General features: G+C 37.0%; 1 protein-coding gene across 1 annotated transcript in view; it reads left to right on the forward strand.

Annotated features, from left to right (window-relative positions):
• The window catches only part of GPR149 (G protein-coupled receptor 149), an 85625-nt gene that overhangs the window by 511 nt on the left and 59819 nt on the right, over positions 1 to 25295 (forward strand). The window contains exons 2-4 of the mRNA XM_010844752.1: positions 2 to 559; positions 1528 to 1720; positions 7088 to 7542. Of these exons, the coding sequence (XP_010843054.1) occupies positions 2 to 559; positions 1528 to 1720; positions 7088 to 7542 (1206 nt within the window). The remainder of the gene's footprint in view (position 1; positions 560 to 1527; positions 1721 to 7087; positions 7543 to 25295) is intronic.

A 25295-nucleotide genomic window follows, 5' to 3' on the forward strand; every position in this document is an offset into this window, starting at 1 on the left:
GCTGACCGTGTGGGCAGCCAGTCTGCTGCTCTCGGCGCTCCCTCTGTGCGGCTGGGGCGCCTTCGTGCGCACGCCTTGGGGCTGTCTGGCCGACTGCTCCAGCTCCTACGTGCTGCTCCTCTTCGCTGTGTACACTTCGGCTTTCGGAATACTAGCCGGCCTCTCGGTCCCGCTCACTCACCAGTTGCTGTGTTCCGAGCAGCCGCCAAGACTTCACGCCAACTACCAGGAAATTTCCCGCGGCGCTTCCACTCCAGGGACCCCTGCAACTGGAGGGAGAGTGCTTTCCCTGTCCCCAGATGAGGCTCCAGGTCCGGCCCCGCGGTACTCTGGAGGATGCTCCCCGAGCTCGGACACCGTGTTTGGACCGGGTCCACCCGCGAGGAGCTCAGGGCCAGGGCAGGAGCCGGGGCACTGTGCTGCCGCTGTGGCTGGAGACTGCAGGCTCGAGAACCGGGGGACTCTCTTTGGCACCAGGAGCTTCACCGTGAGCGTAGCGCAGAAGCGCTTTTCTTTGATCTTAGCGCTGATAAAAGTCACCCTTTGGCTGCCCATGATGGTAAAAGTGCGGTTGCTCACGGTGTGCGGATGTGTGTTCCAGACAGTATGAGTGCGTGTTGAGACCAGCGCCCCTGGTTTGGAGGGTCACCCAGAGATGTTCAGTTTAGTCCGTTTACAAATGTATCTCGGTTGGTTTTCAAGAAGCACTTGGAGGAAAGCAGTTCAAGAGTAGGACTAGCAGCCGCGAAGCCTTTGCTAAGTGCTTCTCGATTCAAAATTAGGGAGGAGGGCGGGGAGCGCTTTCAGGCGCGGCAGACTTAGTTTTCCCAGATCTGTCATGGTCAAGGGTGTTCTCTCTCCGAGCAACGTCTGGGAGTATTCAGAAAAGGAGGGAGGCAGTGAAGGAAAACAGTGTATGCCTCTATTATTCCCAGAGTCTCCTATCCTGCGCTCATCTTTGCTCCATTCCTCCATAGTAAGGTCGCAGCCCATCCCCATCAGGAAGAGAGGAGAGGCATAACCACTAGTAGAGAAAACAGAGAGTAGACAAAACCGGCTTTTGTTCACGCCTCCAAGAGAGAGCCAGAGGAGAGAAGTGGCAGGTGGTGCCCTAGAGTGACAAGCATGGCCTGGCAGGGCTGAGGGGCTAGGGATATGACAAAGGACATCTGGAGTACCAGGTACAGGTTTCACAGATGCTTGCCTGTTTTCTGGGATAGTGTTTTTTCATGTTGTGAACTGTGCTTTTCTGGTGGAAACTTGAGCTGGCAGCCAGCACAGACCAGGCACTCAGGAGTGGAAACCCTCAAAAGCCTGTGCAGTCTGAGGAAGCTGGCCTCTTCCCAAAGGATCCTGGTAGCCCAAAACCAATGATGCCAGCTCAGGAGCGGAGCTTCTAGCTCTCAGATAGGAAAGGGGCCTGGAGAAGGGAGCTGAAGGGAAAGGAGCCTTTCCCCTTGGGGGAAAAGGCTTGGCAAAGTGGAAAACATTTTCTTGGGGTAGGTCTGAAGCTCTCTGCTTTTACAGATCCACATGGCGGTCCAGCACATCTTGGGGTTTAAGAGCCTTCCCTTTGAGATGCTCAGCTTTATGCTAACCCTCCTGGCCACCACTGTAACTCCAGTGTTTGTCTTGTCTAAACATTGGACGCACTTGCCCTGTGGCTGCATCATCAACTGCAAGCAGAACACATATGCAGTGACATCGGATGGGAAAAAACGTAAGTCCTGGATAGTGCAGAGGTTGAGAACAATATGCAGAGGGTCAAATACAGAAAGGTGGTCTTTTGAGAAAGTTGCCTTAGTAGGTGATGAAGAGTCCAAGGACAAGTGAAATGGTACATAAAAGGAAGAAATGTTAAACAATTATCAGCACAGTGCTGGAGTAAATTTTAAATGAGACGGGTTTAAAACAACTCTGTGGACTGCATGTACATTGAATGGTTATTTTAGGTGATTAAAAAAATAGAATTCATTCAACCCAGCATGAAATCAACAAAGGACTTTAGATGTTATATCCACCATAACTCTTAGCTGAGTAGAAAATCAATCCCCCTCCCAAGTCTACATAGGAGAAGCCTGCATTTTTGAAAAGTTAAAATTCATTATGTTAAAGTTTATTATTATTGAGTGGAACAGTAAAGAAAAGCATTTCCATTATTTTGCAGATTGTATTCTTCCAGGGTGTTGGAAAGTTTTCAGAGTAAGCAATAGGAGCACCTAAAAACATTTCCAAAACAAATTTTAAGTGTATGCCTCTGCCTTTAGAAAAAATACAGATATATACACAAACGACAACCCCCCCCCCAGCCCAATACCTGTAATTTCAAGAAAGGACAAAGGTTGGCAGAGTTGTTCATGTATAAATCTCATCATTAGTTACTAAAAAAAATCTGTTTTAAAAACTGCATCTTTAACAGGAATGGAGTCAATTATAAAGCTCACTAGAGTGTAATTGTTCCTATACTAAGACAGGAAAAGTTGAGGAATGACCTGTATATTTTTACTCTATCAGGAAGGAAAAGGATATCTTTTTTGTCATTCCAGAAAAAAGATAGGATGTTCTACCATTTAATAAATCCAATACACTAATAAATGCATTAGTGCATGCTGAATTAACTCTTCCATTAATTGTCCTTTGCTCAGAATAAGCAAGTATATTTTTGTTTAACAGAGAAGAAAGAGTGAATGAAAACAGTCCATCTCAGACTATATTAGGGCTATAAAAACTGGAGACTATTAAAAAATACTCTGTAATCAATTCTTCAACAGGGTTATTTTATAACATTCAATAGTCATGAACTGCTCATTTTCCATGTATTCATGACATTTAACGTCTAGATAATTTTCAAATAACCTGAAGATTTTTTTAGTGTTAAGGGTGCCATAAAGTTTTATTGTCAATAGACGCCAAATTTGTCTATGCCCTTAAAATACAATAACCACAGAACTTGTAATAGTATGTGCTTCTGGAGATTAATATCCAGAGCAACGGTGACACAGAAAATGAAAAATAAATCTTTCTGATAGAAAACACAGAAGAACATAGAACATATAAAAATTACTTACAGACCTGAAAGTTCTACCATTCTATCAAACATTAATATTTTGTCACTAAATTAATGAAACAATCCCACCTTATATATTTAAAATTGTAAGAGAGACAAAAAGAATTTAAGAATAAAAGACAAAAAGAATGTCCTTTTTAAGAACTAAAGGACACTTCTATCAAAGTCAAAAACCAAGCAGTACAACATATCTATCACTGTAAATCATCTAGGAAGCAGTGTCTCTGGTACTGCACAGGACAGAAGAACCTACAGCAGGCTAGTAGAATCAATAATCAAGTTAATAACTCATGTTTGAAATTCGAACCACACCTTTCAAGATCAAAGTAATATTTTTCCTCTAAAATTCCCATTGCCCTTATTTGTATAGGGCAATACAGGGAGAGACATAAAAATTCAGGGAAGATGTTGAAATGTAAGCCTAGAGAAGCATGGCTTCAGAAACAAAACGTGAAAACATTCATTTAAAATGGCTTCATTCTCTTTTGATCCCAGGCTCTGCCACAGGGAAATTATAAGAATAAGAATGGTGTATTTTCACTGTCTGACCCACCATAAATTTTCCTTTTGCTAGGATGACACACAATTTTGAAACTCCAAAAATGGCTCATCCTCAGGTGGGCAGGAGCTTGGTCAGTTACTTGATATAGTACTTTGATTCTATATAGTTATAGTACTTTGATGGCTCCAGTTTCACACTTAAGCTTTTTCTCCTTAACAGATTAATGTTCCCCTTTAATGTTTTTTTGTTGCCATTGTTTTGTTTTTTGCTGAAAACTCCAGGAACAAGAAAAGGAACATATTTTTTCCTAATTCACACTTACCGTGAATATGATATAAACATGATTCTACATCTCAGCTTCACTATACGGAAACTGAGAGACATGCAACCAGAAAATGAAGTTTCCAGGGATAATAGTTCTCTCCTTTTTCCAACAATAATCTGTATTACTAATGTCTCAAGACAAAAGTGGTTTTAAAACAGGATGATTTTAACACAGAGGTCTCAGGTGGCAGACATATGTATTGGATATGCCTTTCACACCCATTTTGTTTTAAAATTAGACAGTTCAAGTAAAATACTTTCTAAGTATAAAAATCAGATTTTCGGCTTCCTTTTTTTGATGGAGTCAAAGTATCTGGTGGCATATTACGCTGAAGAATTGTATTTATACGCTGACAAAATTACTTATGTCTAAAACTGTCATTGGCAAAATGTGATTAAAATCAGAAGACTAGAGCTAATTCATGTCCTAAATAGGATTTTGCTTTTCAGAACAAATGAGCATTTGTGCTCAGTTGTGTCCAATTCTTTGTGACCTCGTGGACTATAAGCCCACCAGGCTCCTCTGTCTGTGGAATAGTCCAGGCAAGAATACTAGAGTAGGTTGCCATTTCCTCCTCCAGGGGATCTTCCCCACCCAGGGATTGAACTCACGTCTTCTGCATTGGCAGACGGATTCTTTACCATTGTGCCACCTGGGAATCCCCAGAACAAATATAACAGTGTACTTATTTCTCATAAGTGTAGTATTGATTTCCAAAAGATCCTGACTCTATCCTGATGGTCCTTAAGCTTCTTATAAGTTACTAGTCAGTCATTGACCACCCTGTTATATTGTTATAGCCAATTACCTTCATTAGTTAGTCAGAATTTACCTCTAGTGTTAAGGAAAAGTAACTAACAAGAAATATTTCTATTGGTTACATTTTATAATTAACATACTTCCCTTAACTTAAAGATAGCCTATTGGAGACATTCTGCTTTTATTAACATATTTCTCTTGCGGGTCTGATTAGCAGTACAGCAATGTCCCATAGAAGCTAATAACTGCAATTCTGGAGTCAGCTTTAAATTCACATCTCTTTAAGTAAGTAATCTTAGGTTTCCTTTAACAGCCTCAGTTTTCTCAAACGCAAAATAGAACCAATTTGCCTATTATTATGTAGGGTTGTTGTTTTGTTAAATGACATGACCCCTGTGCCTAACTGGCCCTGGAATGCTCTAGTTCCCCATCGTATCTTTCGCAATCAGACTTCCTTCTTGAAGCCTACCTCAGACTGCCTCTTGCACCTCATAACATGCAGGTAAATTGTCCATTGAATTAATTCTTTAAAAATCTTGCTCATTTTTTCTTTCTATACTTTATAGTTGTGATGTGTAGCTAATAAGATATATAGCTACAGATACCAACTTACGTGATAAAATTGGAGTTTTATGACAGTTTTTGTTTGCTTAATATCTTTGAATTGACCACTTGTCACTTTGTATCTTATTTTAGAGAAAAAGAAAACCTATCAATAATTGAAACATCCCTTTATTCAGCTTTCATACTATTAAAACAAACTAAAAATTCTAATTTAATTTTACTGAACTATATTATTAGAAAAACTTAAGTAGTACTATAAATGAGACAGTGGATGGTGTTAACATCTGTTTCTACTTTTCCATTTTCTTTGAATAGAAATTTTTATTTGTGTCCTGGTTCAAACAAAGAGTGTTTTTGGCTCAAATAATGAATGATAACTATAAATTCTATCTTTCAGTCAGTGAAATTGGTTTGTAAATCTTCAGTTCTCAGACAATTTCAGTAATAGAATCAGCATATGAATGACACAAGGGTGTACTATGAAATAAATCAAACTTTACCTGTTGTTTTCATAGACAGTTTATAGTTTTTAATAAAATTTTCCCCAAGGATCTCTCAATGTGTGCTAAGGGTGTGCTATAAAACACAGAGCTATCCAAGTAGAAAAAAGTTTTGAAATGAGCCATATTTGAAAGATGAAAACCAAAATATTACATGGTATTTTGTCTACCATCTTGATATAGCTTCATTCTTAATACTCAAAAACTATCTAGTATTTAATGATATTCACACAAAACAATTATATCACTTCTGTCACATTCTCACTTGTTATTTTAGTAAAACTTTATACTGTATTCACTAAATAGTAGTAGTGTATATAGGATATCATCATATTTCATCTGATTTAAACCATAGAAAGTTTTATGCATTCCTGCTAAACTCATCTTGTAATTAATAAGGTATAGACATGTTGTAAAATGCTTCATCTCACAGAAATATAAATATATGCATATTTTTACAGTTCATTTCAAATTATTCATGATATTTTTAAATGTTTAAAAAGTATTTCAGCATTATCTAATTTTTAATGTATTCATTTATAAACATAAATGTCAGTAATGATATACATTAAAATATTGAAAGCAGTTATATCTATTGTTGGTATTGCCAGCTGAATAGCTCAAAGAATATTAAAAGCTTCCTTCCCAAGTTGTTTTTTTCTTTTAAGGATAAATTGCTTTTGTTATGTTTATTTATTTATTTGGCTGTGTTCGTTTATAGTTGTGGCATGCTGGAACCTCATTGTATCATGCAGATCTTTTGTTGAACACACAGACTTTCTCTAGTTGTGGCACATGGGTTCAGTAGAAGTTGTGGCAACGTGGACAATCTACTCGTGGTGTGCAAGTTTAGTTACCCTGATGCATGTGGGGTCTTAGTTCTCAGACCAGGGATAGAACTCACATCCCCTGCACCAAAAGGCAGATTCTTAACCACTGGACCACCAGAGAAGTCTCTATTAAGAGCTTCTTAGTTAATATCTAGTAAAATAAAATTTATAAACTATGTATTTTATCCTAAAATAAAGAAATGCACAATTGGTAGACCAATATAGCTACTCTAAAACTGAAAGTATATGAGAATTTTTAAATTTATAGCTAAAGTTTTAAATAAAATTTGTTTAAAGACTTAAGGGTTCTGGATCTGTATGTATGTCAAGCCTTTCATTGTGTAAGTGACAACAATTAGGCCCAGAATGATATGATGGCTTGAACTTGTAAGGACTATTTCTTTGCATAATTGACAAGATCATTTTAAGATTTCATACTAATCAGGTAACTCACTTTCTTATTTTTATTCACTTTGTATATTCAACTGCTATTTACATCTACCTTCCTAATCATGGAATTTTGTTTTTGTTTTTACGTAGCCAAGAGGAGATGCTTTGAATTCAATCTATCATTCCAGCAAAGTTATGGAATTTATAAAATAGCACATGAAGATTACTATGATGATGATGAAAATTCTACAGCCTGTCACAATCTCATGAACTATGAGTGCACAACTACAAAAGACTCTCAGAGAGACACTCATATCTTCAGTGCCATAAAAGTGGAAATCAGCACCACACCCTCTCTGGACAGCTCCACACTAACAGGCATCAACAAATGCACAAACACTGACATTATAGAAGCTGAAGAGGAGTCCCACAATGAAAGAGGTGTTGATCCTCTACTCTCTGAAAAAGCAGAAGGTGATATTAAATATGATGAAACCACCTTTTTGGAAGGGCCAGAAAGAAGACTTTCTCATGAAGAGAGTCAGAAACCAGACCTTTCAGACTGGGAATGGTGTAGGAGTAAATCAGAAAGAACCCCTCGTCAGGTACAGTAAAGATTGCTATTATTGTAAAGTAAAAATGAGACCAAGCATGACAGCATGCAAAAAAATTATCAGTTGTTTATTTCATTCAAGATAGCATTCACTTTCAATTAATTTACATAATATTAGATTTATTTCAAAGTGTCTTTTGAAGGACTTCTAAATGTTTTTAATTAGTTCTATACTTTCATTCAAATTCTATATATTTGGGGATTGGCAGAGTTAAATATGATTTTTGAGAAGAGTAGAGCATTCTAACTTCATGTAATCCATATAAATTCAGACTAGAACCTTGAAACTTATCTCAAGTTAATTAACTTACAGGTTTTATTTTTCTTCACCTTAAAACTTTACACATCCCTGAAAGAGGTTTGGGGGCAAAAGTTTATACAACTAGTGATGAAGAAATAGTCCTATTGCAACTGTATTAGATATCTTACCTATTAACCTTGCTGAAATTAGTCCCTCTAATACTCAGCAAGGAAAAAAAGATCTATTTCAGAATACACCCAAGTGAACCTTTACAAAACCCTGCTTAATGTTCCATCTTTTTAAGGATTGAAGAATGTTTACATAATGTTTTTTAATGAAAGAATTTGTATGGTAAGCTCATCTCATTCTTTCCTAGATTACAGCCTGCCTATAATGGTGAGGAGTACTTATTTTATTAAAATCATAGTGTGATATTGATATGATTGTTCTTTCCTCTAAATGCTCATATCTGATAATTAAAGTTGCCCTTGCTTTCCACACAATTGATTTACTAGGAAAAGATACCTTTTTCTACCTGACAGTGTAAATCAAAGTCCACTTGCCCATAGTCTCTGAAATTAAAAATACAATTCTTCAAATACCCACTAGTAATAATGCAATCATTGATCACAAATATGACCATAAAGCACCAATTATGAATATGAACAGAATTATCTGGGATTTCCTTTATTCTTCTACTTAATTAAAACTACTAGTTTTACTTTGGTATCATCAGTTTTAAAAGTTGGATAATAAAACAAAGCATACAAAACATATGATTAAAAATAATTACACATAGTGTTCAGTGATTGGATATCTCAAAAAAAATCACCAAATATTTACTGTAAATTGAAAAATATCATAAAAAGTATATTACTAATAGGACATATTGTTCTGTCAGTGTGGACACACGGACAGGACGCACACAGTTTTAAAACAATGTGGTATCCCAGCTAAAAGGGGCCTCCCTACAATATCATCATCAATTTGCTCCTAAATAATCTAAGCCTCCTGGTTTTCTTGCACTTAAAAATTAAGTAATATTCATGATGAAGTGAGTATGTATATGCATCATTGTGCACCCATCTTCACCCAGGAACTTGGAGCTACAGTACCCTGTGTTACTCCTCTGTTCCATCCTCATGCTTACCTCTTATCAGTTACAGGACAGCTATCTTGACTCTTGCTCATGCTTTTTCGTTTTACTATTTTATCACAAATGAGTGTGTTTCTAGCATAATATAGTCCTTACTTTTGCTTGTTGTGAGTTTCCTAAAGATAGCAACATATCTGGGTGGGACTTGTGTTTTTTTTCCATACTACCTTACTTTAAATAACTTCATTTTCTAATTTATTTTGTCAAAACAATGGGAAATGCTGCCTCAGTTATCACAACTTGTAGCTCTTATTTAAAAGCCTTAGTTATATTTTTGGAGAATATAATCCATTCTCTTAGAATTGGGGGAATATGTAAAAGGATCAGACACTGCTTACAACTAAGTATATTGTCTTATGAGAATAGTAAAGTACAACTTACAAACCTCTGTAAATCAAAAACCAAAATGATATAAGGAAAGCAAAAAATCAATCCAGATATCTTTTAACTACAAAGATTGCTTATTAAGTATTAATATTGTAACATCTGTGAAGAACAAATAATTCAGGAAACTGATTTTAAATGATCCTTTAAAAATATTTAGTGGTAATATAGATAATACAATGCTTAGGAAAGGTAAATTTGTATTTTAAGAGACTAATTAAAATTAAATGAAATACTATCATAAATTTTAAAACAACAGCAAGAAATCCTTAAGCTACAGGCTGATGTTATTGGTATGACTTTTCCTTAGCATATCACCTACAGACTTTAAGGCTAACATTATAACCAAAATGTGTTTTAGGGTTGAAAATCTTTTCCTCTGACCAAAGATTGGTTTTAACTCTTAACCTATTCTTCACCAGCATATATTTCATGGGAAAAGGTAATGACTTAAAAAGCACTTTCTTTTCATTCTCTCCTTCCAAGTTCTTTCTTTGCTATGAAATCAACTTAACTTATATATCTTATAGTGATACATTAAACTTTGGTAGATATTGTAGTAATTATGAAAACACTATCTTTTTATCTTCTATGGTTGTATTTTCAAATATTTAGGTTCAATTTATCAGTTCATTGAATTATCCATGTTCTTTGTTTTGGGGCTATAAAAAACACAGGTTTGATTTAAAATGTATTTAACTGTCCCTACCATATTTTTACAATGTGCTCAATCATTCAGTTGTGGCTGACTCTTTGCAACCTGATGGATGTTGCCCACCAGGCTCCTCTGTCCATGGGGTTCTCCAGGCAAGAATACTGGAATGGGTTGCCATTTCCTACTCCAGGGGATCTTCTCAACCCAGGGATCAAACCCATGTCTCCTGCATCTCTGCACTGGCAGGCGGATTCTTTATCACCTCACCACCTGGGCCACCTTTTTTGTTGTTGTTTTTTAGCATACAATAAACGTTGCCTTTTTTTTTTAAGCATTTATGCAAGTAAACAAATTCTCAGTATATCGTGTTGGAAATTCTGGTAGGCGTGAGAGTGTCAGATCAAGGTTAAGTTATAAAGAAAATGGTAGAAGAATGACTTGAGTAGGTTTAAATGCTGTCCGATAAAATGTATCAGAGTGAGTGTTTGTAAGACTAAAATTCAGTGTTATACTTAGCCACACAATTGCTTCTTTTTGGACCCCTAGTAGGTTGAATCCTAAGCAGTTTATTGTTTTAAAGTTCAGGAAAAAAAAATAGAAATGTCAGAGGTCTTCAGTTACAAAGTTTTAATGTGACTGTCCTTCAAATGAAATAACGATTTTCTAGAACCTCAAAGTTTTGTCATCTCTGAATAAAGAAAACTGTACGTATAAAATAACTTGTTAGCTTATTGGAGATCACTTTGGGCTTCCCTGGTGGCTCAGAGGGTAAAGCGTCTGCCCACAATGCGGGAGACCTGGGTTCGATCCCTGGGTCAGGAAGATCCCCTGGAGAAGGAAAAGGCAACCCACTCCGGTACTCTTGCCTGGAAAATCCCATGGACGGAGAAGCCTGGTAGGCTACTGTCCATAGGATCGCAAAGAGTCAAACACAACTTCACTTTCACTTTTTCTCTTTTAATACTAATCTCATCAGGTTATCCATGGATTTCATTTTCTTTTCTTTTAACTTGTTGTCTTAGAGCCCTAGAAATTCATTTATTACTATGAATTAGCAACAAAGATATGCTGTTATCATGCACTTCAGTTCAGTTTAGTTCAGTCCCTCAGTCGTGTCTAACTCTTTGCTACCCCATGAATTGCAGCACGCCAGGCATCCCTGTCCGTCACCAACTCCTGGAGTTCACTCACACTCACATCCATCAAGTCGGTGATGCCATCCAGCCATCTCATCTTCTGCCGTCCCCTTCTCCTCCTGCCCCCAATCCCTCCCAGCATCAGAGTTTTTTCCAATGAGTCAACTCTTCGCATGAGGTGGCCAAAGTACTGGAGTTTCAGCTTTAGCATCATTCCTTCCAAAGAACACCCAGGACTGATCTCCTTTAGAATGGACTGGTTGGATCTCCTTGCAGTCCAGGGGACTCTCAATAGTCTTCTCCAACACCACAGTTCAAAAGCATCAATTCTTCGGCACTCAGCTTTCTTCACAGTCCAACTCACATCCATACGTGACCACTGGAAAAACCATAGCCTTGACTAGATGGACCTTTTAGTCCCACTTATTATTCTTTATCATCATAGCATTTAAAAGATGAAAGGTCCTCTACTATACCAGTAGAATATAGAAAAACAGATTCTGAAACAATCCTCAAAGGAGAATCAAGTGCTGGAAGTGACTGCTTTTTGAATTAGCCATACCAACCATTTGGAATAATGAAGAATAAACCAGTAAGAACTAACTTAAAAGTCACCAGGGAAATCAAAGAAATTTTAATTTTAAGGAAAATGTTTTAACTATCTAAAAATAGTTTTACAAATCAAAGTTGAGTACTTCTTTGTAATATTTAAGTACAGCTTTAATAACTAATCACCAAGAGATAGATATTAGTTTAAAGAATGGGGCAAAGTCATTCATATCAATGTATGGCAAGAGCTATCACAATGTTGTAAAGTAATTAGCCTTCAGTTAAAATTAATTAATTAATTTTTTAAAAGTAAAACAAGAATGTGGGGATAAAACATTTAAGTGGTGTAACATCAAAACTCGAATAAAGAAATACACCGTAAAAAAAGAGAATGGGACAAAATCAATCTTTGTCACTTCATATATGCCCCAAAGTGAAATAAGACTTGAATACCCCAGTGTACATATCTCTTTCCTCTCCCTAAAAAAGTGCTTCTTCCCTTTTCATTTTAAAAAATCAACTATTAAAAATTTAAATCAAGCATAAGATGTTAGTGTTTCCTCTGACACTGTCACCTTGGTAATTGCAAATGCTTAAACTTGTTCTCTGAGTAATTTTTGGCATTTTTAAACTGAAGTGACATAAGGGGAAAACTCACATATCACCTCCTGTTTGTAGCCTCAAGGCAAAGATGTAGCCTCATCTGAACACAAAATGAGTGTTTGGAATATAGATTTTTTTATATTTAGCTACATCTGTTTGTTTGGAGTGGTTAATTCCACTCACTATTCAGAGATCTGAAAATTGTTACACTGCTTTCTTTTTTCAAAACATTTATAATCCTTTTTGTTTTATGATTACAAGGTAATATAATTATTGTAGAAGAAGTTTAGAGATTGCTGCTAAGTGAAGAAAAACACCCACTTGTAACCACCCAGAGTTAATTACCGTTTACATTTTATCATATAAAATTTTAGGCTCGTTTCTAAGCATATATTTTCACTTTTGACAGAAATGGGATTGTAGTGCACGTATTGTTTTGAAATCTGTTTTTTTCCACGTAAGAGTATAATTTTCACCTGATTTAAATTGTTTGAGCCATTTGTGTGATTATCTGGTATAGTTTAGAATGGATGTTTAGAGTGTGGTTTAAAAACTTGTTCACGAATATAAATTTGTTCTCAAGTATTTAAAGTCTTGAAAGTTGAAACTAAGGAAATTTCATTGTAAGCTAATTTGAATATTTCATAACACATTTTGCGATCCTCACAGCACGTACCATTTGCTAAAATGAAATAACGTTGGGCTAACTGTTCAATTTCTATGGATTCAAGAGGATTAGCATTGGGTCAAAGCTTATGTAGAATCTTACTCACTTTTTAAGCTAAGGGTTGTGTTAATATCCTCAAAAAATGCTCATGGTTTAAACCTTAAAGGCTTTGTGTTGGACCTGCCCAGTTATAGCTTAGATCTCTTCTACAGCTCCAATTGTTATCCCTTATTTGAACTCAAGTAGCTGGAAACACTACATTTTAAAATCTTTTTAAATACGAATTCACTTATTTTAAACACTCATTTTAAACACTATTTTAAAACACTCATTTTAAAATAGTATGAGAGTTCTAATATATCCTTCATCTAGTTCTATTAATGTTAACGTGCTACATGATGATAATATAATTATTAGGGAATTAATAACTAATTTATAGACTTTATTTCAGTTTTACTAGCGTCCTGCTTATGTCCTCTTTTCTGGTCCAGAACCTGTTCCTCAATTCATTACTGCAGTTACTGTCATGCCTCCTCAGATTCCTCAGTCTCCAGCAATTCCACAGTCTTTCTGTGTCTTATTACAGATGACTTTGACACTTTTGAAGACAACCAGCCAGTTTGTTTCACTTTGCTTTGTTTCTAGGATATCCTTGAGTTTGTAATTAACACATGTTTTCTATTAATCAAATTGAAGTTATAAATTTTTGACAAGAATAACACAGAAGTGATGTTTGCCCTCCCCAGCACACCATATCAAGAGGTTTGTGATGTTGATATGTCTTATGACAATGATATAAACTTTGATCACTTGTGGTGTCTGCCAGATTTCTCTATGTAAAGTTACTATTTTTCCCTTTGTAAATTATAACTATTTTGTAGGGAGATATTTTTGAGGCCATGCTATGCAAATATTGTTTCCTATCATACTTTTGCCCACTAATTTTAGCATTAATTTATGAATCTTGCCTGTAACAATTATTATGTGAAAGTGATTTTCTATTTCTATAATTTCTCTATATTTATTATTGGAATTATCCTGCAAGAAAAAAATGATCTCTTCTCCTGTTATTTGTGTTAGTATGAGATCAGATACTTATTTTAATCTATATGTTATTAGTAATACTATTTATTTTATTACTCCAGTTAGCCTACATTTGGCCATTGGGCTATTTTGACTTATTCAGGTTTATGCCTTTATCCATTCAATATGCCATTCTCATCTCTTTTTAGCACGTCCTTACTTTCTAGCAGTACAAGGTATTAGTCAGTATCATCTTGTATTTTTCCTGACCCATCCCTAGAATCAATCATTTTCCTAAGGAGTTCTAGTTCCTTTTGTTAAAGAATGGAATTTAGAAACCAACATCTGGGTTCTAGTTATTGTTACTAGTTATTGTTATTGTTACTGAGATGTCTTGCTTCTAGACTCTCTCATTGGACAGATCTAGGAATATATGTATGTATGCTCATGTGTGTGTGTGTGTGTATATATATATATTTCCATATCAATTTCTCTTTAAAAATCATTTAAAACCATGAGTTTAAACTGATAGCTCCAAGTCCAATCGAATATCACAGCATTCATTCAAACCCTTCCTTTTTCTTTTTCTGATAGTGAGAAAACTGGTTCCCATTCTCCACAAATTTATTTACTTATCTGCTCAATCCTGATATACACATAAAGTAGTTTTAGAAATGCTAACCCTAGTGGTCTAGTGACTAAGATCCAGGGCTCCCAATGCAGGGGGGTCCATGTTCGATCCCTGGTCAGGGAACTAGATCCCACATGCTGCAACTGAGAGTTCACATGCCTCAACCAAAGAACCCCCATCTTGCAACTAAAAGAAAACACATGCTGCAGTGAAGACCGAAGATCCTATGTGCTGCAACTAAGATCCAGTACAGCCAACTAAATAAATAAATATTTGAGAAAGAACTACTAACCCATACTGCTGCTGCTGCTGCTGCTAAGTCACTTCAGTCCTGTCTGACTCTGTGCGACCCCATGGACTGCAGCCTACCAGGATCCTCTGTCCATAGGATTTTCTAGGCAAGAGTACTGGAGTGGGTTGCCATTGCCTTCTCCCCTAACCCATACTAATGTGGGAAAAAATATTAACTAGAATATAATAGTTGTGTATAGTTCTTTTTATTTTTAACCTTAGAGTTGACACGGTTGTCCACTTTTAGTTAGGTTAGTTATTTTCATTTCCATTCCCTTCATTTTGTATTACATATTGAGTTTCTCTCACATTCTTTTTTATTTTGATTATTTATGTTTAAGTATGTGAAATTACTGGGTTTTCCAGGTCGCTCAGTAGTAAAGAATCTGCCTGCCAATGCAGGAGACATAAGAGATGAAGGTTCAATCCCTGGGTCAGGATGATCCCATGAAAGAGGAAATGGCAACCCACTCCAGTATTCTTGCCTGGGAAATCCCACAGACAAAGGAGCCTGGCAGACTATCGTCCATGGGGTCGCGAAGAGTTCAGTTTGACTTAGCAACTAAGCAGCAGCAGCAGCAGCAGCATGTGAAATTATTACCGTGTTTCCAAGAGTCAGAACTATTGAAAAGGTAGACCATCCACTCTCATTCCTTTTTCCCACTCTCATTTTCCCATTCTTACCTCCTGTTCCCACCTAGTCCCTGTAAATAATCAATATCATACTTTCTAGTTTAATCATCCTGTATTTCTTTTAGCACAAAGAGCAGATACATGCATATCTTCTTATATCTTCTTCTTCCTTACATATATTCTTTTGTACTTTGCTTTTTTCATTAAGTAATGTCCTAGAAGTTTCTATATATCAGTCATAGATATTTCTCATTCTTTATATAGCTGCATAATAATCTATAGTGCAGATACACTATAGTTAATTCCACTACTCTTTTATATGAGCCTTAGATTATTTCTGATACTTTGCAATTAAAAATAATATTGCAGTGAATAACCTTATGCAAATGCATTTTCATATTGTTGGAAGTGTGTCTTTAGGATAAATGCCTAGAATTAGAATTTCTAGGTTAAAAATTAAGGGTAATTTTGTTAGAAATGGTCATACAAATTTGCACTGCCACCAGCAGGGTGTAACAGAAGACCCTTTCCACCACCTCCTCAATAATAGAATATATTATCGTGCTTTTTAGTTCTTGCCAGTCTGATAGTAAAGAAATGCTATCTCAGGGTTGTTTCAAATTATAGTTACATAATTATAAATGAATTTAAGTTGTTTTCATTTAAGAGCCTATTTATCTTTTCTGTTTTTTGTAAATTGTTTTTATCTTTTCCCATTTTTCTATTGGATTTTTGTCCCTTTAGCCTTTAATTTTTAAAGGTTCCTTACATATTGGGGATATTAGTTCTTTGTGACTTATGCTGTAAATATTTCCGCAAGTTTTCCATTTGTCTATTTAACTTTACTTACGCTGTCTTTAGTATGTATAATTTTTAATATTTTTATAGTAAAAATATCATTTTTTATTACTTGCCTCTGGATTTAGAAAGTCAGTTTTTTATTTTATTTTAATGAAGTATAGTTGTTTTACAATGTTCAGTTATACGTTCTTTTTCAGATTCTTTTCTTTATAGGTTATTAGAGTATGTTGAGTATAATTCCCTGTGCTATAGAGTAGGTGTTTGTTGGTTATCTGTTTTATATAGTATAAATATGTTAATCCCAATCTCCTAATTTATCCCTCCCTGACTTTCCACTTTGGTAACCATAAGTGTGATTTCTATGTCTGTGTGCCTATTTCTCTTTTATAAATATGTTCATTTGTGTAACTTTTTTAGATTCCACATATTGGTAATGTCATATGATATTTGTCTTTCTCTGTCTGCCTTACTTCATTTAGTATGATAATCTCCAGGTCCATCCATGTTGCTAGAAATAGCATAATTTCATTCTTTTTATAGCTAAGTAATATTCCATTGTGTGTATGTATATGTGTGTGTGTGTGTATACACATACACATGTATATCTCACATCTTTATTCGTTCATATGTCAATGGACATTTAAGTTGCTTCCCTGTCTTGGCTACTGAGAATAGTGCTGCCGGGAACATTGGGGTGAATATTTTCAAATTATAGTTATTTCTGGATCTATGCCTAGGAGTGGGGTTGCAGGATTGTACAGTAACCCTATTTTTAGTTTTTGGGGGATCTCCATACTATTCTCCATAATGGCTGTATATAGTGGCTTCAGTATACATTCCCACCAACAGTATAGGAGGGTCCCTTTTTCTCTACAATCTCTTCAGCATTTGTTGCTTGTAGACTTTTTGATGATGACCATGAAGACCAGAGTAGAAAGCCAATTTTAAGTGGAGTTTACTCGAGTTTTCTTACTTGTATGGTTTCAGTTTTTACATTTATATCTCCAATCCGTTTGGAATTTATTTTTGTGTTTGGTATAACATATGAGTATAATTTTATCTTTTTTCCAAAGGTTGACCTATTATTTTCTAAAAGGAGTCATTTATTTAAAATTCAAATATTATCCACAGTGTTTTGAGACATTATCTTTATCTTATAATAAATTTCCATATTTACTTGGGTCTACCTCTGGTCTTTCTATTCTATTCCACTATTTGTCTATTCGTGCACTGGTATCTCACTGTTTCAATTAGAGAGACTTTTAGATTATAATAAATTTTAATGTCTAGTAGTCCTGACCTCCCCATTCCCCTTACATTTTTCTTTCTCACTATTTTTCTTGCTATTCTCGTATGCTTGCTTTTCCATAACAACTTTGATTTCAACTTGTTTACTTCCTTTAAAAAAGCTTTATCAGGGTATTGTTAAGCTTATAAGTTGGTCCAAAGAAAATGTTATCATGTTAAGTTGTCCTATCCTTTTCATTTGTTCTAGTCCACACTTGTATCTTTCTTATAAAAGATTTTAAAATGTTCTTCCTATAAGCTTTACACATTTTAGTTAGGTTTATTCATGAATACTTGATCTTCTTTTTTTAATTGTAAACGAGGTTTTTCTCTAATGTCAGGTACTCTAAATGGTTATTGTTTGTGTGTATTAAAGATATTGATTTCTGCCTCTTAGTACTATATCTGTTATACTACTACATTATTTTATTGTTCAAATAAAATCATTGGTTATCATTAATTATCTAGGATTTTCTGTGTACCATCATACCATCAACAAATAGAGTAGTTTTACTTCTTTATCAGTACTTATGCCTCTGTTTAATTTCTTCTGTCTAGTTGTATTTGCTCATCCCTCTAGAATAATATTGAATAGGGAAAGAGACAGGGAAATCAATCTTGCCTTGTTCCTGATCTCAGTGAAAGATTACTGATGTTGTCCCATTGAGGAAAATCCTGGCTCTTGTTACTTTCTAAGGCAGTTAATTTAATCTTTGGTGGTGATGATGATGACTATAATTAATACTTATGGAGCACTTGCTATGTGTCCTACACAGTACATATAATTGTTTATTTAGAATTCATAAGGGATTATCTAGCAAATCAGTTTAATTCCGTTCAGTCGCTCAGTCATATCTGACTCTTTGCGACCCCATCGATTGCAGCACACCGGGCTTCCCTGTCCATCACCAACTCCTGGAGTTTACACAAACTCATGTCCATTGAGTCGGTGATGCCATCCAACCATCTCATCCTCTGTCGTCCCCTTCTCCTCCTGCCCCCAATCCCTTCCAGCATCAGAGTCTTTTCCAATGAGTCAACTCTTCACATGAGGTGGCCAAAGTATTGGAGTTTCAGCTTCAACATCAGTGCTTCCAGTGAATATTCAGGACTGATTTCCTTTAGGATGGACTGGTTGGATCTGCTTGCAGTCCAACAGACTCTCAAGAGTCTTCTCCAACACCACAGTTCAAAAGCATGAATTCTTCACCACTCAGCTTTTTTTATAGTCCAACTCTCATTTCCATACAAGACTACTGAAAAAACCATAGCCTTGACCAGACAGACTTTGTTTGGCAAAGTAATGTCTCTGCTTTTTAATATGCTGTCTAGGTTAGTAATAGCTTTCCTTTCAAGGAGTAAGCATCTTTTAATTTCATGGCTGCAGTCACCATCTGCAGTGATTTTGGAGCCCCCCCCCCCCAAATAAAGTCTGTCACTGTTTCCACTGTTTCCCCATCTGTTTGCCATTAAGTGATGGGACAAGATGCTGTGATCTTTATTTTCTGAATGTTGAGATTTAAGCCAACTTTTTCACTATTCTCTTTCACTTTCATCAAGAGGCTCTTTAGTAGTTCTTCACTTTCTGCCATAAGGGTGGTGTCATAAGGGTGGTATCTGATAGATATCATTACCCAATTTTATAAATGAAAAAAACTGAAGTAAGTTAAGTCTAAAGTCTATCAGAGCCTGGGTGCAAACTCAGACCATGTGACTCCAGAGATGGTCCACATATCCATTAACATAACTGCTCCAGAGAGATCGATTTGATAGTTAATACATCATTTCTTACACTAAATTCTAATCTATTCCTCTCACATAGTCAGATTAATATCACTTGGGACACTTTTTAAAGTGTCTTGACCCTACCCACAGAAATTTTGATTTAATTGATAATTTGATTTAATTGGATATCAGCATTGTGTAAACCTTTCTAAGGGTGGGTATTTGCAAAATATATAATCAACAAACTTGTATGTAGAATATATAATTCAAAAAGAACACCAATAAATCAATAAAAACATGACAGATAACACAGTAGTATATAAGCCAAAGATTTAAACTGATACTTCTCATAAGAGGAAATTCAAATAGCCATATGCATATACAAACGTATACCACATCATGAATAATATGGAAATCTCATTTAAAAAAGCAATGAGAGACCACTGCACGTCCACAAGAATAGCTAAAATTAAACAATATGACAACGCCAAGAGTTTGGGAATGTAGAAAAACAGTAAATCATATGAACTGCCTATGGAGTAAATTGTTAAAATCACTTTAGAAAACAGATAATAGCTACAAAAGTTAAATATGAACAGGCATTATGCCCTAGCAGTTCCACTCTTGGATATGCACTCTAGAATGCACTGTCCAATACAGTAGTCACTGCTGCTGCTGCTGCTGTGTTACTTTAGTCGTGTCCAACTCTACGACCCCATAGACGGCAGCCCACCAGGCTTCCCGTCCCTGGGATTCTCCAGGCAAGAACACTGGAGTGGGTTGCCATTTCCTTCTCCAATGCATGAAAGTGAAAAGTGAAAGTGAAGTCGCTCGGTTGTGTCCGACTCCTAGCGACCCCATGGACTGCAGCCTACCAGGCTCCTCCGTCCATGGGATTTTCCAGGCAAGAATACTGGAGTGGGGTGCCATTTCCTTCTCCACAGTAGTCACTAGCCACATGTAACCATTTAAATCTAAATTTATATAACTTTTTTAAATTTAAAATTCAGTTGCCCATTTGTACTAACCACCATTCAAAGTGCTCAGTGTCTAAACATGACTAGTGCCTACTGTATTGAACAGGACAAATACAAAACATTTCCTTGACTGCAGTTATATTGGACAATTCTTCAGTGTAGTTCAGACGCTCAGTTATGTCCAACTCTTTGAGACCACATGGATGGCAGCACGCCAGGCCTCTATGTCCATCACCAACTCCCAGAGTTTACTCAAACTCATGTCCATTGAGTCGGTGATGCCATCCAACCATCTCATCCTCTGTCATCCCCTTCTCCTCCTGCCTTCAATCTTGCCCAGCATCAGGGTCTTTTCCAATGAGTCATTTCTTCGCATCAGGTGGCCAAAATATTAGAGCTTCGCTTCAACGTCAGTCCTTCAAATAAATATTCAGGACTGATTTCCTTTAGGATGGACTGGTTGGATCTCGTTGCAGGCCAAGGGATTCTCAAGAGTCTTGTCCAACACTACAGTTCAAAAGCTTCAATTCTTTGGGATTCAGCTTTCTTTATAGTCCAACTCTCACATCCATACATGACAAAGGGAAAAACCATATCCTTAATTAGATGGACCTTTGTTGGCAAAGTAATGTCTCTGCTTTTTAATATGCTGTCTAGGTTGGTTATAAATTTTCTTTCAAGAAGTAAGCATCTTTTAACTTCATGGCAGCAGTCCCCATCTGCAGTGATTTTGGAGCCCCCCAAAATAAAGTCTCTCACTGTTTCCATGTTTCCCCATCTATTTGCCATGAAGTGATGGGACTGGATGCCATGATCTTAGCTTTCTGAATGCTGAGCTTTAAGTCAACTTTTTCACTCTTCTCTTTCACTTTTGAAGCCTGGCTTGGAGAATTTTGAGCATTACTTTACTAACGTGTGCTGCTGCTGCTGCTAAGTCACTTCAGTAGTGTCCAGCTCTGTGCGACCCCATAGACAGCAGCCTACCAGGCTCCTCTGTCCCTAGGATTCTCCAGGAAAGAATACTGGAGTGTGTTTTCATTTCCTTCTCCACTGCATGTATGCATGCTAAGTTGCTTCAGTTGTGTCCGACTGTGTGACCGTATGGACAGCAGCCCAGCAGGCTCCTCTGTCCACGGGATTCTCTTGACAAGAATACTGGAGTGGGTTGCCATTTCCTTTCCTGTGTGAAATGAGTGCAATTGTGCTGTAGTTTGAGCATTCTTTGGCATTGCCTTTCTTTGGGATTGGAATGAAAACTGATCTATTCTAGTCCTGTGGCCACTGCTGAGTTTTCCAAATTTGCTGGCATATTGAGCACAGCACTTTCACAGCATCATCTTTCAGGATTTGAAATAGCTCAATGGAATTCCATCACCTCCACTAGCTTTGTTCATAGTGATGCTTCCTAAGGCCCACTTGACTTCACATTCCGGGATGTCTGGCTCTAGGTGAGTGATCACATCATCATGATTATCTGGGTCATAAAGATCGTTTTTGTACAGTTCTTCTATGTATTCTTGCCACCTCTTCTTAATATCTTCTGCTTATTATGTCCAACCATTTCTGTCCTTTACTGAGCCCATCTTTGCATGAAATGTTCCCTTGGTATCTCTAATTTTCTTGAAGAGATCTCTAGTATTTCCCTTTCTATTGTTTCCCTCTATTACTTTGCACTGATAACTGAGGAAGACTTTCTTATCTCTCTTTGCTATTCTTTGGAAGACTGCATTCAAATGCTACCTTAGAACACATTTATGTTTTTGGAAAATCAGTTCATAATAACCATAGCATTTAGGGATAGACCAAAAGTCCATCAACATCAGAATAGGTAAATAAGTTGTTGAATTTTTTTACAATAAAATACCACAACCAGAATACATTTTTCATAAAGCCAACGAAGCTAAACTTTAAGTCCTTGGCTTGCCCTGATCTCTTCCTAGTCTGGCAGTAGGCTTAGCAATGTGTTCATATGAACATACATTTTTATTAAATTAAGAAAAACAACTTTTCTTATCTTTTCTTTTAATGAACACCAATACTAGCTTCAAGTCCCTCAAAATCTGTTTCAACCCCTAACCAAAATAACGTGCAATTTAATAAACTAGAGTTACGCATAATGTCTCCCAAAGAAAGGCAATGTCAAAGAATGCTCAAACTAGCACATGATTGCATTCATCTCACATGATAACAAAGTGATGCTCAAAATTCTCCAAGCCAGGCTTCAACAGTACCTGAACCATGAACTTCCAGATGTTCAATCTGGATTTAGAAAAGCCAGCAGAACAAGAGATCCAATTGCCAACATCTGTTGGATCACCAAAAACACAAGAGAGTTCCAGAAAAACATCTGTTTCTGCTTTATTCACTATGCCAAAGCCTTTGATTGTGTGGATCACAACAAACTGTGGAGAATTCTTCAAGAGATGGGAATACCAGACCACCTGACCTGCCTCCTGAGAAATCTGTATGCAGGTCAAGAAGCAATAGTTGGAAATGGACATGGAACAACAGACTGGTTCTAAATCGGGAAAGGAGTACATCAAGGCTGTATATTGTCACCCTGCTTATTTAACTTATATGCAGAGTACATCATGAGAAATGCTGTGCTGGATGAAACACAAGCTGGAATGAAGATTGCTGGGAGAAATATCAATAACCTTAGATGTGCAGGTAACACCACCCTTATGGCAGAAAATGAAGAACTAAAGAGCCTCTTGATGAAAGTGAGAGAAGAGTGGAAAAGTTGACTTAAAGCTCAACATTCAGAAAGCTAAGATCATGGCATCCAGTCCCATCACTTCATGACAAATAGATGGGGAAACATGGAAACAGTGAGAGACTTTATTTTGGGGGGGCTCCGAAATCACTGCAGATGGTGACTGCTGCCATGAAATTTAAAGACGGTTACTTCTTGGAAGAAAAGTTATATCCAACGTAGACAGCATAATAAAAAGCAGAGACATTACTTTGCCAACAAAGTTCCATCTAATCAAAGCTATGGTTTTTCCCCTTGTCATGTATGGTTGTGAGAGTTGAAATATAAAGAAAGCTGAGTCCAGAAGAATTGAAGCTTTTGAACTGTAGTGTTGGACAAGACTCTTGAGAGTCCCTTGGCCTGCAAGGAGATCCAACTAGTCCATCCTAAAGGAAATCAGTCCTGAATATTCACTGACAGTACTGATGCTGAAGCTGAAAGTCCAATACTTTGGCCACCTGATGCGAAGAACCAACTCATTTGAAAAGACATTTATGCTGGGTAAGATTGAAGGTGGGAGGAGAAGGGGACGACAGAGAATGAGATGGTTGGCTGGCATCACTGACTCAATGGACATGAATTTGAGTAAGCTACAGGAGTTGTGATGGACAGGGAAACCTGGCATGTTGCAGTCCATGGGGTCACAAAGAGTCAGACGCAACTGAGCGACTGAACTGAACTAACATAATATGAATGAATTTTGCAGATATAATGAAAGAAACATAACAGAAAAGGAGCATGTAATTTATTTATTTATTTTTGATTGAAAGATAATTGTTTTACAGTATTGTGTTGGTTTATTCAAAACATCATCGTGAATCAGCCATAGCTATACATATGTCCCCTCCCTGTTGAACCTCCTTCCCACCTCCCTCCACATCCCACCTCTCCAGGTTGTTTCAGAGCCCTGGTTTGAGTTCCCTGAGTCATACAGCAAATTCCCATTGGCTATCAGTTTTACATATGGTAATAATGAATGTTTCCATATTACTGTCTCCATATATCCTACCCTCTCCTTCTCCTCCTCCTCCATCTTCATAAGTCCGTTCTCTATGTCTGGGTCTCCATGGTTGTAAATAATTTCATCAGTACCATCTTTCTAGATTCCATATATGTGTGTTAGTATACAATATTTCTTTTCTTTTTCTGACTTACTTCACTCTGTATGATAAGCTGTAGGTTCACCCGCCTCATTAGAACTGACTCAAATGCATTCCTTTTGTGGCTGAGTAATATTCCATTGTATATATGTACCACAGCTTCTTTATCCATTCATCTGTCAATGGACATCTAGGTTGCTTCCATGTTCTAGCTATTGTAAATAGTGCTGGAGTAAACATTGGGTTCAGATCAGATTAGATCAGTCGCTCAGTTGTGTCCGACTCTTTGCGACCCCATGAATCGCAGCACGCCCGGCCTCCCTATCCATCACCAACTCCCGGAGTTCACTCAGACTCACGTCCATTGAGTCAGTGATGCCATCCAGGCATCTCATCCTCTGTCGTCCTCTTCTCCTCCTGCCCCCAATCCCTCCCAGCATCAGAGTCTTTTCCAGTGAGTCAACTCTTCGCGTGAGGTGACCAAAGTACTGGAGTTTCAGCTTTAGCATCATTCCTTCCAAAGAAATCCCAGGGCTGATCTCCTTCAGAATGGACTGGTTGGATCTCCTTGCAGTCCAAGGGACTCTCAAGAGTCTTCTCCAATACCACAGTTCAAAAGCATCAATTCTTCGGTGCTCAGCTTTCTTCACAGTCCAACTCTCACATCCATACCTGACCACAGGAAAAACCATAGCCTTGACTAGATGAACCTTTGTTGGCAAAGTAATGTCTCTGCTTTTGAACATGCTATCTAGGTTGATCATAACTTTCCTTCCAAGGAGCAGGCATCTTTTAATTTGATGGCTGCAGTCACCATCTGTAGTGATTTTGGAGCCCAGAAAAATAAAGTCTGACACTGTTTCCACATGTATTTCCCATGAAGTGCTTGGACTGGATGCCATGATCTTCGTTTTCTGAATGTTGAGCTTTAAGCCAACTTTTTCACTCTCCACTTTCACTTTCACCAAGAGGCTTTTGAGTTCCTCTTCACTTTCTGCCATAAGGGTGGTGTCATCTGCATATCTGAGGTTATTGATATTTCTCCCAGCAATCTTGATTCCAATTTGTGCTTCTTCCAGCCCAGCGTTTCTCATGATGTATTCTGCATATAAGTTAAATAAACAGGGTGAC

The sequence above is a fragment of the Bison bison genome, unplaced genomic scaffold (assembly GCF_000754665.1).
Source record: "Bison bison bison isolate TAMUID 2011002044 unplaced genomic scaffold, Bison_UMD1.0 scf7180017864207, whole genome shotgun sequence".
Classification (NCBI taxonomy): domain Eukaryota; kingdom Metazoa; phylum Chordata; class Mammalia; order Artiodactyla; family Bovidae; genus Bison; species Bison bison.